The 13,939-nt window shown below is 46.3% G+C and overlaps 1 protein-coding gene across 2 annotated transcripts; it reads right to left on the reverse strand.

The window, feature by feature from the left end:
• Nucleotides 1-586: 586 nt before the first annotated feature.
• LOC121443041 (nucleoside diphosphate kinase homolog 5) lies at nucleotides 587-12,354 on the reverse strand. 2 transcript variants are annotated; one of them, XM_041644729.1, is made up of 5 exons: nucleotides 11,861-12,354; nucleotides 8,247-8,452; nucleotides 7,214-7,314; nucleotides 4,627-4,745; nucleotides 587-686 (listed from the first exon to the last, which is right to left on the reverse strand). In XM_041644729.1, exons 1-5 carry the CDS (start codon nucleotides 11,987-11,989, stop codon nucleotides 606-608), a joined length of 636 nt encoding a protein of 211 aa, XP_041500663.1. In that variant the 5' UTR covers nucleotides 11,990-12,354; the 3' UTR covers nucleotides 587-605. The 2 variants fall into 2 exon arrangements, with proteins under 2 accessions (XP_041500663.1, XP_041500664.1); XM_041644730.1 differs by lacking the exon at nucleotides 587-686 and adding an exon at nucleotides 5,441-5,523 and having other exon boundaries at nucleotides 4,626-4,745.
• Between the last annotated feature and the right edge of the window lie 1,585 nt (nucleotides 12,355-13,939).

The raw sequence follows: 13,939 nt of genomic DNA on the forward strand, positions 1-13,939 counted from the left end.
GGCCGGCTCCTGCATCTGTGCTGTTGCCATTTTCTCCTACAGATACACACACATGGACTGGAGAAATGGCGCAGCAGTTAAAGGGCACTTGGGGTCCTTGCAGAGGACCCAGGTTCCACTCCTCGCATCCGCTCGGTGGTTCACAAATGTAGCTCCAGTTTTAGGGGATCTGCTGCCTCTTCTGGCCTTCACGGGTACTGCACTAACATGGTATACAACTATGCATGCAGACAAATATTCATGCCAACAACAAATAAAGAGGAAAGTATTTTTAAAGTATTTTCGGGCTGGAGAGATAGCCGGCTTAGTGTTGGAGAGTGTACATGCTCTTGCAGAAGACCCTAGTTCCCAACCCTCGTGCAGGTGATTTACCTGTAACCCCAGCTCCACAGGATCCAATGCCTTGGGCCTCCTCAGGTTTGTTCCTGTGCTCACATGCAGACACATACCCACACAAAGACACATACATGGTTTTTTTTTAATGTAAAGAAAAGCTAGTTTATTACACATGTAATTACTTGAACCACTAGGAAGGAGGTGTCTTTTTAAAAGTAGATGCGCAGCTTTTCACAGGGAGATAACTCTCCGCCTGTCCCACCAGCACACTAAGGCTCCTCTGGTATTGGAAAATGACACAGTTTAGGTTTGTTGGGATTATTTTTCAGCAGCCAATCAGCTAGCCAACCCTATGGAAGAAAGAAAAACTAAAGTTAATAAACATCTAGCTATTTCCTTTCTATGTATAATAAACATATAAACTAGAAAATTAAGTATCTTTTTAAAAAAGACTTTTAAGACAGAATCTCACAGCCTAGCTTGTTTGGAATTTACTCTGTGGGCCAGGCTGACTTTGAGCTCCTGGAGATCCAGCTGCCTCTGCTTCCTGAACTCTGAGATTAAAGGCATGTGCCACCCACCACATCTAGCTAAACAACTTTTTTTGTTTTGTTTTTGTTTTGACAGGATTTTTCTGTGTAGCCCTGACTGTCTTGGAACTTACACTGTAGACCAGTCTGGCCTAGAACTCAGAGATCTGCTTACCTCTGCCTCCAGAGTGCTGGGATTAAAGGCGGGTACCACCACCAACCTGCCCAAATTTAGAGGGATCGTTATAATCCTGGAAGTTGACAAGGGACCACGTGTAGAGAGAAGATACCCTCCAGTGGCATTGTGTCATTAGGGCTTAGTGGAGGCTGAGGTTCAGTTCAGACTACTGGTCTACCTTAAGGGGGGGTTAAAGACTGTGAGCCCAGGGTAGATGTTGAACTAAAGCAGGAGGAGATAGCAAAGCGAAGTGATTAGGGAGGAGTGCTAACTCATTAGAACCTAGACAGACTGTAGCAATCATAACAATGAAACTCAAGCTTTTACACTTTGGGGCCAGCCTGGACAATGTTAATAAGCAACATGAAGTGGAATTTTTTGCAACATAGTGAAATCATTCTATACTGTTAGCTCTTCATTGGAAAATGATTAAGAGTATGAGTGTGGGCTGGGCTGGGCCACAGCCTTAATTCCAGCACTCAGAGGCAGAAAAGGTGAATCTTTGTGAGTTTGAGGCTAGTCTGGTTTACTGGTCTACACTGTCTGACTGCTAAATAACTTTTATAACCACTTTAAGAATAAAAATAAAGGCTGAGAGCGATGTGAGTTTGAGGCCAGCCTGGTTTACAGGGTGAGTTCCAGGATAGTCAGGACTATACAGAGAAATCCTGTTTCAAAAAAAAAAAAAACAAAAACAGCCGGGAGGTGGTGGCACACGCCTTTAATCCCAGCACTCGGGAGGCAGAGGCAGGCGGATCTCTGTGAGTTCGAGACCAGCCTGGTCTACAAGAGCTAGTTCCAGGACAGGCTCCAAAACCACAGAGAAACCCTGTCTCGAAAAACAAAAAAACAAAAAAACAAAAAAAGAAAGAAAGGAAGGAAGGATGAAAAGGAAAAAAGCTCATACACACAACTAATGAATGTAATTAAGCATTTTTTTTTTAAGAACCAGGAGGTGGTGGTGCATGCCTTCAATCCCAGCAGAGGCAGACGGATCTTTATGACTTTGAGGTCAGCCTGGTCTACAGAGCTAGTTCCAGGACAACAAGATTTACACAGAGAAACCCTGTCTTGGAAAAGCAAAAACAGTTTAAGATCTGGGGATAGGTTCATCTGGTAGAACGTTTGCCTACTAAATACAAAGCCTTAAGTTTGATCCCCAGCACCTGGTAAACTGGGAGAAGGGACACACATCTGTAATCCCAGCACTTGGGAGGTAAAAGCAAGGTCTAAAGTTATCCTTGTCTACATGGCTAGTCTGGCACCAGCTCAGGATGCAGGGAATCCTCTCTCATAATACAAAATAAAATAATGATGATTATAATAATGACAAATGGAAGCCGGGCGATGGTGGCGCACGCCTTTAATCCCAGCACTCGGGAGGCAGAGGCAGGTGGATCTCTGTGAGTTCGAGGCCAGCCTGGTCTACAAGAGATAGTTCCAGGACAGGCTCCAAAGCCACAGAGAAACCCTCTCTCGAAAAACCAAAATAAAATAAAATAAAATAATGACAAATGGAGGGCCATAGAAATGGCTTGGCAGGTAGAGGTACTTGCCTTCAAGCCTGAAGACCTTAGTAAGGTCCTGAGGACTCCCACGGTGGAAGGAGAAGGCCCTCTCTGACCTCCACACATGTATTGTAGTACTCACAATAAGAACATAATAAATACATAAATAAATTCAATTGTTGCAACATTTTAATGGAGGAGGAAAAGTTCACGCGCTGAGCCCTCCCTAGCAAGGCCTGTTACCTTGCTCATACCCTCATGAGTGTTCCTGTAAATGACCCTAAAGAAACTCAGTCCAAAGGAACAGAAGACATGGAAGCAGGAGAGGGGCTAAATGGGAGGAGGAAGGGGGGGAGCGGGACAGGGACAATGGTAGGTAAGGGGTTGCACACATGCACAACCAAATACATGATCTCCTAGTAAGTTATAGGCCAGCGAGGGCTAGACAGAGAGACCTTGTCTAAAGATCTACAACACGCCGGGCGATGGTGGCGCACGCCTTTAATCCCAGCACTCGGGAGGCAGAGGCAGGCGGATCACTGTGAGTTCGAGACCAGCCTGGTCTACAGAGCTGGTTCCAGGACAGGCTCCAAAGCCACAGAGAAACCCTGTCTCGAAAAATCAAAAAAATAAATAAATAAATAAATAAAGATCTACAACAACATTCAAGGCCAGTCTGGTCTACAGAGAAAGTTTTAGGGCAGCCTGGGCTTCATAGGAGACTTCCCCCAAACAATTAAACAAAACCCTTCAACAAAACAATAAGCAAAAAAAAAAAAAAAATCACCCAGTGTTATGTGCATCTATTAAAATGTCATAATGAAACTTAGCAAGTATAATTACTATATGCTAATAAAAACAGTAAAAAGAATAAGAAAATGGAGCTCAGTTCATGAGCTCCACCAACTTACCCAGACCCCCCCAACACACACACCCCTTCCCCCCCAACACACACACCCCTTCCCTCCCAACACACACACCCCTTCTCCCCCAACACACACACCCCTTTCCCTCCAACACACACACCCCTTCCCCCCAACACACACACCCCTTCCCCCAACACACACACCCCTTCCCCCCAACACACACACACCCCTTCCCCCCCAACACACACACCCCTTCCCCACAACACACACACCCCTTTCCCCCCCAACACACACACCCCTTCCCCCCCAACACACACACCCCTTCCCCCCAACACACACACCCCTTCCCCCCAACACACACACCCCTTCCCCCCTCAACACACACACCCCTTCCCCCAACACACACACCCCTTCCCCCCTCAACACACACACCCCTTCCCCCAACACACACACCCCTTCCCCCAACACACACACCCCTTCCCCCCAACACACACACCCCTTCCCCCCAACACACACACCCCTTTCCCCCCCAACACACACACCCCTTCCCCCCCAACACACACACCCCTTCCCCCCCAACACACACACCCCTTCCCCCACACACACCCCTTTGTTGTTTTGTTTTGGAGGCAGAATCTCACTGCACAGCCTTGGCTGGCCTGGAGTCCACTGTGTGGACCAGACCAGCCTTGAAGACAAGACACTTTAGGGTCTCACTAAACTGTCCTGCTTGGTGGCCACAGAATCAATACATAGACCAAGAAAGACTCAGAACTTGTGAATCTTTAGACTAAAAGAATAAATATTAGCCAGGTGGTGGTGGTGCACACCTTTAATCCCAGCACTTGGGAGGCAGAGACAGGAGGATCTCTGTGAGTTCTAGGCCAGCCTTGTCTGCAGAGGGTGTTCCAGGACAGACACCAAAGCTACAGAGAAACTCTGTCTCAAAAAAAACAAAACAAAAAACAAAAAACAACAAAACAAAACAAACAAACAAAAAGAATAAGTATTAGCTGGATATGGTGGTGGCATCTTTAATCCCAGCATTCAGGAGGTAGACGCAAGTAGATCTTTGTGAATTTGAGGCCAGCCTGGGTTAGGATAGCCAGGACTACACAGTGAGACTCTGGCTCAAAAGCAAACAAATACAGTTTTAAATATGAAAACGATACACACTATTCTCTAGTGTGAATAAAAAGGGATCTTACATAAGGGTCTTCTGGCTTCTGCTTACAGAGTTCCGTGAGGCCTTGAAGCAGGGTTGGCGTCACGTACAAATTTAAATAGTCCTTAGCAGCTTGTCCAATTGGAATGGGTTCAATAATCACTGCAAATACAAATAAATTCTCACTAAAAAGCAAATGTAAATGAGTACACACTATATAACTATTAAAAAGGATGTCTTCAAGAGTCGCGAGACATTCGTATCACTGTGAGTTTTTTTTAAAGATTTATTTATTATGTATATAGTGTTCGGACTGTGTGTATACTTGCATCCAGAAGAGGGCACCAGATCTCATTACAGATGGTTGTGAGCCACCATATGGTTGCTGAGAATTGAACTCAGGTCAATTAGTGCTGTTAACCTCTGAGCCATCTCTCTAGCCCCACTGTGAGTTTTAAATTTGATTTTTGTTTCTTCATATTTATTGAAGTGTTGTAATTGTTATCAGTACGGACTTTCTGACAGAGTCTCACCAGAGCCCAGGCTGGCCTGGGACTCACTGGGCAGCCTCGGCTGGCATCAAACCTACGGTGATCTTCCTGCTCAGGCTCCTGGCTCCGAGAATAACAGGTGCAAGGCACCACACTCTGACTCTTTACTGAGGTGTTATTTACACACGGTGCTTGCTGAGCTTGTGATCACACAGAGAAATAAATATAATTTAAATAAAAACAACAAAATAACAAAAACTACCAAACACAAAAGAACTAAAGCAAAACCAAATCAACACCCCCCCCCCACACACACACACCGTGGCTGCCCAGGAGGCTGCACAGATGGACCAAAGCAAGGCTTACCTGTGGACACTTTAGTGAGATCTGTCTTAAAACACAAAGGACTGGTTGCAGGTTGCAGTAGATGCCTGGAATCCCAGAACTCACTAAGTGGAAGCAGGAAGATCAGGAGTTCAAGGCCAACCTGAGACACAGAGGCCCGTCTCAAAATAAACAGAGGACTGGAGGAATGGCTCAATGGTTAAGGCCAAGTTTTCTTCCAGAGTCTCCCAAGTTCCTATCTCAGAGCCCACATAAGGGGGTTCACAGCTGAGTGTAACTCTAATTCCAGGGGATCCAATGTCTTCTTCTGGCCTCTAAGGGTATCTGCACACATGTGGCATATACTCACAGACATAAACAAAAATGAAATAAATCTTAAAAATAAAAGGGCTGCACACTCAGCAGCTCACTGGCCAAGATCTGCCTGTTATAAAGTCCTAGGTTCACCCCAGTGCTTAGAGACAGCATCCTGATTCTTCCACACTTCTTTCTTCCTTCCTTCCTTCTTTCCTTCCTTCCTTCCTTTCTCTCTCTCTCTCTTTCTCTCTTTCCTTCTTTCTTTCTTCTGGCTTTTTTTTTTTTAGACAGGGTTTCTCTGTGTAGCCCTGACTGTCCCTGGAACTTGCTCTATGTAGACCAGGCTGGGCTTGAACTCACAGAGATTCATCTGCCTCTACCTTCTGAGTGTTGGGATTAAAGATGTGTACCACCACCACCTGGCTAGTATGTCCATTTCTTAAAGGATTACCAGATTCATGAGTTCAAATTGGATGGAAATCAAAAAGAATCTCCAATGACCAATTTCACAATGACTTACAACTTTTAGGAAAAAAATTGCTTTTTTTGTAAAAAGACACGTTTACCAAGTCTAAACAAAGGAGCAGAGCCAGCAACGGGGCCCTGCCTGACTGCACTAGAACTTAACTTTACTATTCCTCTGTGTCTGAAACACTCATGAAGGATCATGGATAATTAGGAAGAATGACCGCACAAGGAAGAGCAGTCCTAAACACTCCCAGAGAAAGAAGGAATTCCAGAGCGCCCAGGGCACAGCACAATCCATAGGTGTGCACTTTTCAGCTCTGCTTTGTCGGTGTTTGTGTTTATGTGTGTTTGTTTACATGTATGTTTGTGCATACTGGTGCATGCCGGCTTGCCCAAAAAGGTCAGAAGAGGGTGTTGGATCCCCTGGAGCTGGAGTTACCAACCGCTGTGGGTGTTGGGAACTGAACCCTGGTCCTTTGCAAGAGCAGCTGAATCAGCTCTCTGAGCCGTGTCTCAGCTTCTGCATTCTTGAGACAGGTCTCTCTCTCTGTGTAGCCTACGCTGCCTGGGAGCTCTGCAGATCAGGCTGTCCTGGAACTCACAGAGATCCACCTGCCTTTGCCTCCCAAGTGCTGAGAGTTTGGTTTTTGTTTTGAGTTTGTGCTTTGTTTGTTTTGAGATAAGGGCTGGGGTAGCATAGACTGGCTTCAACAGAGCTAAGACTTTGAATTTCTGGTCCTCCGGAGCTAAAATTAGGATTACAGGCTACTGACCTGTGCCTGCTTTTAAATTCGGTGCTGGGATTCAAACCCAGGACTTCCCAGGAGCTCAGCAAGCACCCCACAATCTGAGCTACATCCCAGGCCCCTCCAGCTTCAAGTTTGGATGACTTACAACTTGAAAATATAATAAAGCATATTTGGAGGAAAATTCTATCTTGCTTCCTAGTCATATCTTCAAAACAAAAACAAACTTTAAGAAGTGACCGATTTGGAGGTGTAGTCAAGAAAGCCCGCGTGAGAAACTCACCTTCTGGGAACATGAACCGAATTTCTCTTTCCGAGGCAGCAAAGTCGTTGCTCCCATGAAGGGCGTTCCGTAGCTCATCCGTACCGTAAATCGCCCTTAGACTAAAGCAAGTTAGGGAAGGATGCTGTCCTTCCGTTCTGACAGCCAGGGAAGGATGCTGTCCTTCCATTCTGGCATTTCCTCTACATTATTGGGAGGACGGGGGGCGTCACACGTGGAGGTCAGAAAACTACTTCAGGGGTGGTTTTCTCCTGCCAGCTTGTGGGTCCTGAGTTCGAATCCAGGTCATCCCACTAGGCAACAAGCGCTTTACCGGCTAAGCCATCTCGCCAGCGGTTTCTATTTTTGTCTGCTTGTTTTTAGACAGGACATCACTAGATGACAGTCAAACATTTGTGTGTGCTGGTGGAATGCACTGAGAACAGCCATTCTCTAGGTGAAGAAGGGTGTTTTTGGGAGAAGTGAAAAGGATATATAAATTCAAAAGTGCGACAACTGTTTCATTTCTAGAAACCAGTGATTGTGCTAAAAATTTTGATTTGGGGGGGGGGGCATCTTCTTATTATGTATCCGTGGCTGGCCTGGAACTTTCTAGGTAGACCAAGTTAGCCTTAAACTCTCAGAAGTTTGTCTGCCTTCTGAGACAGTCTCAGGTACTGAGATTAAAGGTATGAACCACCATGTCCAGAAAATAAATCTAAAAATTTCAAATTTTCCCATTAAAAATCTTACTTCTGGATCAGTGCGTGGGTTCTCTAAAGCCTGGTGACCCAGTTGATCTGGGACTCACATTGTGGACAGGAGAGGGTTAACTCCCACCAGCTGCATTCTGGCCTCCCCCTGGGCCAGGCCAAAGTGCCCACACAATAAATAAATAAAAGGCAATTTCAAAAATCCTCCTTCATAGGCACGTGTTGTGGCTCACATCTGTAATCCAGAATTACAAAGATACTGGGTTTGGTTTTTTGCTTGTTTCTTTTGCTTTCATACTTTAAGGGGGCTTCAATCCCTCAAGGCACTCTGGGGAAGTTACCTGTCTGGGTGTGTCTCCTTGGCTACTAAACTATTAGGTGGCCCCAGAAGATCTTTCCAGTAAGAGATGGCGTTATGTCTGGCTAGTACCATAGCAACAAGAGGTCCAGAGCTCATATAAGCTGTTAAGTTTGGGAAAAACAGTTTCCCATACTGTTCCACATAAAAGTTACTACAGTGCTCAGGGCTCAGATGTAGTTTTCGTCTCTGTAAACAAAGTCAACAAAAGCAATTAAAGTAACAGCTCAAAAGAACTCATTAAGTCATTAATAACTTCCCAGACATGGCAGCTCATGCCTGTAATTATCTTTGTATTATTATACAGAAATGATAATTAAATTAAATATGCTCAGAGGAAGTATTTATATTTATCCAACTTAAAATAAATAAGATCCCTAGGCTGATGAGATGGCTCCGTGGGGAGACACGCTTGCTGCCAACGCTGAAGCTCTTAGTTCAACCCCAGAACTACATGCTGGGAAGAGAGAGCCGGTTCCCTAAGTTTTCAGACTGAAACACATACACTGTGTGTGTACATGCACACACACACACACACACACACACACACACACGTTGTTAAAGAGTGTTTGCTGAGCATCATGAGGAGCAGAGTTTGGATCCGAGCACCTACACTACCAGCAGGGTACCCACCACACTCCCTCTTCCGGCAACCACCCCCTTGTGCAGGCACGCGTGCATGGCCACCCAGCCATCAGGCACGCTTGATCCGCATAGTGAGGTCGTCTAGGGCTGCAGAGAAAGCCACTGTCTCTAAAAACAACAACAACAAATAATAATAATAACAATAACTGAGATATGAGTTTAGCTCCAGGCACGGTATTATAGGGTGTGGAGAGGAATATTCTGATAAACTCTTCGGCCAGCTCCCAAGAAGCCTAGCTCCCACACGACTCTCTTCTCTCCACCACCCAGTGAAGCTGTTTGTCTGTTTTGAGATGGGTCTTGTGTGCCTCAGGCAGGCCTCACTCACGGTATGGCCCGTTTCTGTACCAGTGCACTCTGCTGCCTTCCTCCCCAGACACAGGCAAGCCCCGCATGGGCCCCTTCTGCAGGTTTGTTGGTTTCTGCAGCATAATTTTAAAAATTTTGAGTCCAGGGGGCTGGAGAGATGGCTCAGTGGTTAAGAGCATTGCCTGTTCTTCCAAAGGTCCTGAGTTCAATTCCCAGCAACCACATGGTGGCTCACAACCATCTATAATAAGGTCTGGTGCCCTCTTCTGGCCTGCAGACAGACACACAGACAGAATATTGTATGCATAATAAATAAATAAATATTAAAAAAAAATTTTGAGTCCATCTTTAAAGTTGACACAAAACTAATGATTTTATTGGTTGCTTTAAAACTGAAATCTGTGAGTTCAAGCCTGACTGACGGAGCGAGCTTCAGGACTGCGGCGGGATTTGGTGAAAACTCTACTGGTGGGGCACAGAACTCAACCTGTGACAAAGAAAAGCCTGCCACCTGCTGGAAAGAGGAAAGCTCAGCGCCTGCTCCGCAAAGGAACCGCACAAATGCCCTGCAATGTCACTGTGAGACAGTTGGGAGAGTCCCAGCCTTGGGACGGAAGGTAGGCTAGTGGTTACCAGGGGCTGGGGGGATGGAAACACACTTCACCCCTTTTAACAATAAGTTCACAGCTTCATGTTGAAAACGACAGATGATAATGGTGAGGGTCACAAAACCACGCGAAGGTGGTGAATACCACTGTCTGCGCTGGACCCTAAAAATAGTATGGTACAATTGATGTAATGGATCTCTTCCAAAACAAAGCAAAAGGAAAAACAAAGTCCCCCCCATCACCTGTGTGTGTGTATGTGTGTCTGTGATATGCATGCCTGTGTACATGGGTATATACACATACGTGGGGGTGCTGGTGTCATATGTGTAGACAAGAGCTCCACACTGGGTGCTAGCCTCACTTGCTCACCACCTTGGATCCCCCATTGAACCCAAAGCTCACCAACTTGTCAAGCCTGGTGGGTTCAAAAGCTCCAGGGGTCCTCCTGCTCCCCCCACCCGGCACTGGGATTACCTACAGGTGTCTACCACCTCACCTAGCTTTTACATGGTTGCTGGGGATTCAAACTCAGGTCCTTGTTCTTGCTCAGCAAACACTGTGCCAAAACCCTTCTCCCCAGCTCAGTTTTCTTTAACACACTGACAAAATAGGTGATATGATGACAACCTAATACTATATAATTTCTGTTGTTGTTGTTTATGAGACAGGGTCTCACTCTGTAGCTCGGGCTGTCCTGGGACTCACTATGTAGACCAGGCTGGCCTCGAACTCACAGAGATCTGCCTGCCTCTGCCTCCCGAGGGCTGGTATTAAAAGCCTGTGCCATTATGCTTGGTTCTGTATAAGAACATTTAAGACAGGGTCACTGTGCAGCCCGGGCTCGCCAGGAACTTGCTGTAGGGATCAGGCTGGCCTCAAACTCACAGAGGTGCACCTGCTTCTGCAGTGCTTGGAATAAGAGCACTGCACTAAGCTATATACGTTTAAAAGGATAAAAAACTAGTAACTCAAGTAAAATTCAACAAAATATTATATTCTATTTGGTATAATCATACATTTTTGTCTTTAGTTGGAGACATTGCCATTCTAGAGGACAGTTAGGAACTCTGTGAAGGCCAAGATGGTGGGGCCCTCAAGATCCTCCAGTCTTATCCTACCTAGTGCTGGGATCACAGGCTTACACCACCACTTCCGGTGCCCGGGTCCCCTGTACTTCAGGTCCCTGTACCCCAGGCTGACCTAGGACTCCCTGTATAATACAAGCTGACCTCTCAATGTCCTCTGGAGAGTCTGGCTTCCTTAACAATGTTTACCAACTGTGGAACAAATATTGGTCTTAAAACATCAAATATTTGCTGGTCAGTGGTGGCACACACCTTTAATCCCAACACTAAGGAGGCAGAAGCAAGTGGATCTCTGAGTTTGAGGCCAGCCTGATCTGCAGAGTGAGTTCCAGGACAACCAGAGCTACTAAGAGAAACCCTGTTTTAAAAACAAACACACAAACTAAAACCCTCCCACCACTGGAGAACCCGACTAGGCACAGGAGTACTGCACATGCCTTAGAAGGGATACATTGACTACAATTTAATGATCCAGAACTTTACCAAAGAGACTCCTGTGAGGAAGTCAGAGAGGATCACTTCCTCTTGTGGGGGAAATGTTTCAATCGCAGAGAAACCCCTGGGAGAGGACAATGCAGTAAACCATTTCCTCTCTCTAGACCTGACTAGAGAAGTTAAGGGATGGAAAGAACAATTCGGCTCCTTTTGTGTCTTATGCTGTATCTTTCAGAAATGGAGAAAACATATCTATTACAAGTAACTTGCTTGTTTTTGAGACAGGTCTCACAGAGCCGAAGCAGATCTGTTAACTCTGAAGTCACTGCATAGCCGGACCCCTGATCCTGCTGCCTCCACCTCCCCAGACCAAGATTACAGGCATGTGCCTACCTGACCAGCTTACATATAACCTTTATGTTTAGAAGTGTAAGCTTAATGTTACCACGGATCTAAATGGGTGGGTACATTTATATACGTATAGTGCAGACTAATAAAGAGACACTGGAAGTTACCTGAATGATGGTGAATCCAGATCTGAGAATAATGTCGCGTATCTCCTCTTCTTTGTCAACAATGTCTGGCTTGATAAGAGCTAGGGTTTTTTCTACATATATCTGAGGCAGGGGCATTGACACCTCCATTCTGGCGTTTCCCGGTATAAGTCACTAATCTCTGACCAGGTATCCACTGCAATGACACGCGCTCCCGTCCCAAATTCGACCCGAGGCAATACTTGGTGTTAGGGTTGACTAATTTCTGAAAATGGAAACTGCGTGTCTTCCTACAAGCAGTCCCGAAGAATATGACTTGTACAAAGCCCAAGTGGAACCCTGGCCGCTTCAATGAGGCTGGATGGCGCCATCAGTGGGTGGGGAAGGTTCTAGCCCGCTGCCCTAGCGAGGGGTCCCCACCCCTCAGGAACTGCTTTGCACAGGCTTAGACGTGACTGCAAGGCAGGGTCCCCAAATCCTTAGGAAATCTCCAGGCTATACCCTCCCCGCTCTCATCTCCGTTCAGGTGTTGTCAAAACCCGTTGCTAAGAAACCTGAAGCTGCTTTTCCAACGGTGGCTTCAGAGGGCCAATCCCAGCAGCGTTTTTCAGGCCGTGAGAATTTTATTGTGTGTGATGTGGTGGTAAGAAAACAACTTCGTGTAATCAAGTCTTTCCGTGTTTGCGGTTTCCAGGGATGGACCTCATGTGGCGGGGCCTGTATGCAAGCCTCTTTACCCACTGAACCGGAGTGCCAGCCCTCCTCTAATTGATCTTCTTCCTCGGACCTACTTGAAGAATGCTTGATTTATTCACACTTCTTTTTTTTTTTTTTTTTTTTTTTTTTTTTTAAATTTATTTATTATGTATACAATATTCTGTCTGTATGCCTGAAGAGGGCGCCAGTCCTCTTTACAGATGGTTGTGAGCCACCATGTGGTTGCTGGGAATTGAACTCAGGACCTATGGAAGAGCAGGCAATGCTCTTAACCACTGAGCCATCTCTCCAGCCCCCTATTCACACTTCTTAAATGAGATAAATCAGACACTCCTCTCACCGGCTCCACCCCTCCCAGACACCATGTGAAAGATTAATGCCAAGTTTATTTCTTTTTTTTAAATATTTATTTATTTATTATGTATACAATATTTTGTCTGTGTGTATGCCTGCAGGCCAGAAGAGGCCACCAGACCCCATTACAGATGGTGTGAGCCACCATGTGGTTGCCGGGAATTGAACTCAGGACCTTTGGAAGAGCAGGCAATGCTCTTAACCTCTGAGCCATCTCTCCAGCCCCCCAAGTTTATTTCTTAACACTACTTTCTCTTTTCTTCATTTTTGGCCTGCCTTCCCTCCCTCCCTCCCTCCCTCCCTCCCTCCCTCCCTCCCTCCCTCCCCTCCTCCTCTCTCCTCCTCCTCTTCTTCTTCTTCTCTCCTTCTCTTTCTTCTCCTCCTTCTTCTTCTCCCCCCCCCCTTTAGGAGGTGATGGTGTTAGTGCTGGGATCAACCCTAGGGCCACCTCCTCCTCCTCCTCCTTCCCCCACCCCTCTCTTTAGGAGGTGATGGTGTTAGTGCTGGGATCAACCCTGGGGCCACCTCCTCCTCCTCCTCCTTCCCCCACCCCTCTCTTTAGGAGGTGATGGTGTTAGTGCTGGGATCAACCCTGGGGCCACCTCCTCCTCCTCCTTCCCCCACCCCTCTCTTTAGGAGGTGATGGTGTTAGTGCTGGGATCAACCCCGGGGCCCATTCTAGACAAGCACTCAACACTGGGCCATCCCCAGCAAATACCTTATTTGTTTCACCACTTGATGCTGTGCTTTCTATCCCAGCTTCTTTAATTATTTGAAACAGTCTTTGTAAGGTCTGGGGGCACATACCTCTAATCCCAGCATTCCATTGGAGGGAGTGGCTGAATGCTATAGAGATTTCCAGGAAAGCCTGAGTTTAAATGTTCTGAGACCTGGCTCAAAAACCAAACAAAGCTGGGCGGTGGTTGCTCACGCCTTTAATCCCAGTACTGGGGAGGCAGAGGCAGGCGGATCTCTGTGAGTTCGAGACCAGCCTGGTCTACAACAGCTAGTTCCAGGACAGGCTCCAAA

The sequence above is a fragment of the Microtus oregoni genome, unplaced genomic scaffold (assembly GCF_018167655.1).
Source record: "Microtus oregoni isolate MIOR12 unplaced genomic scaffold, Mior012 000098F_ref0000018, whole genome shotgun sequence".
NCBI classification, from domain to species: domain Eukaryota; kingdom Metazoa; phylum Chordata; class Mammalia; order Rodentia; family Cricetidae; genus Microtus; species Microtus oregoni.

What these genes read in the sequence shown, in the direction of transcription:
- LOC121443041 (XM_041644729.1), bottom strand. Translation starts at nt 11,989, where the DNA reads ATGGAGGTGTCAATGCCCCTGCCTCAGATATATGTAGAAAAAACCCTA. An exon ending in CTGGATTCACCATCATTCAG is followed by an intron (nt 8,453 to 11,860) that starts GTAACTTCCAGT and finishes CTTTGTTTACAG; the next exon opens with AGACGAAAACTACATCTGAG. An exon ending in AAGGAGACACACCCAGACAG is followed by an intron (nt 7,315 to 8,246) that starts GTAACTTCCCCA and finishes AACTTGCTTTAG; the next exon opens with TCTAAGGGCGATTTACGGTA.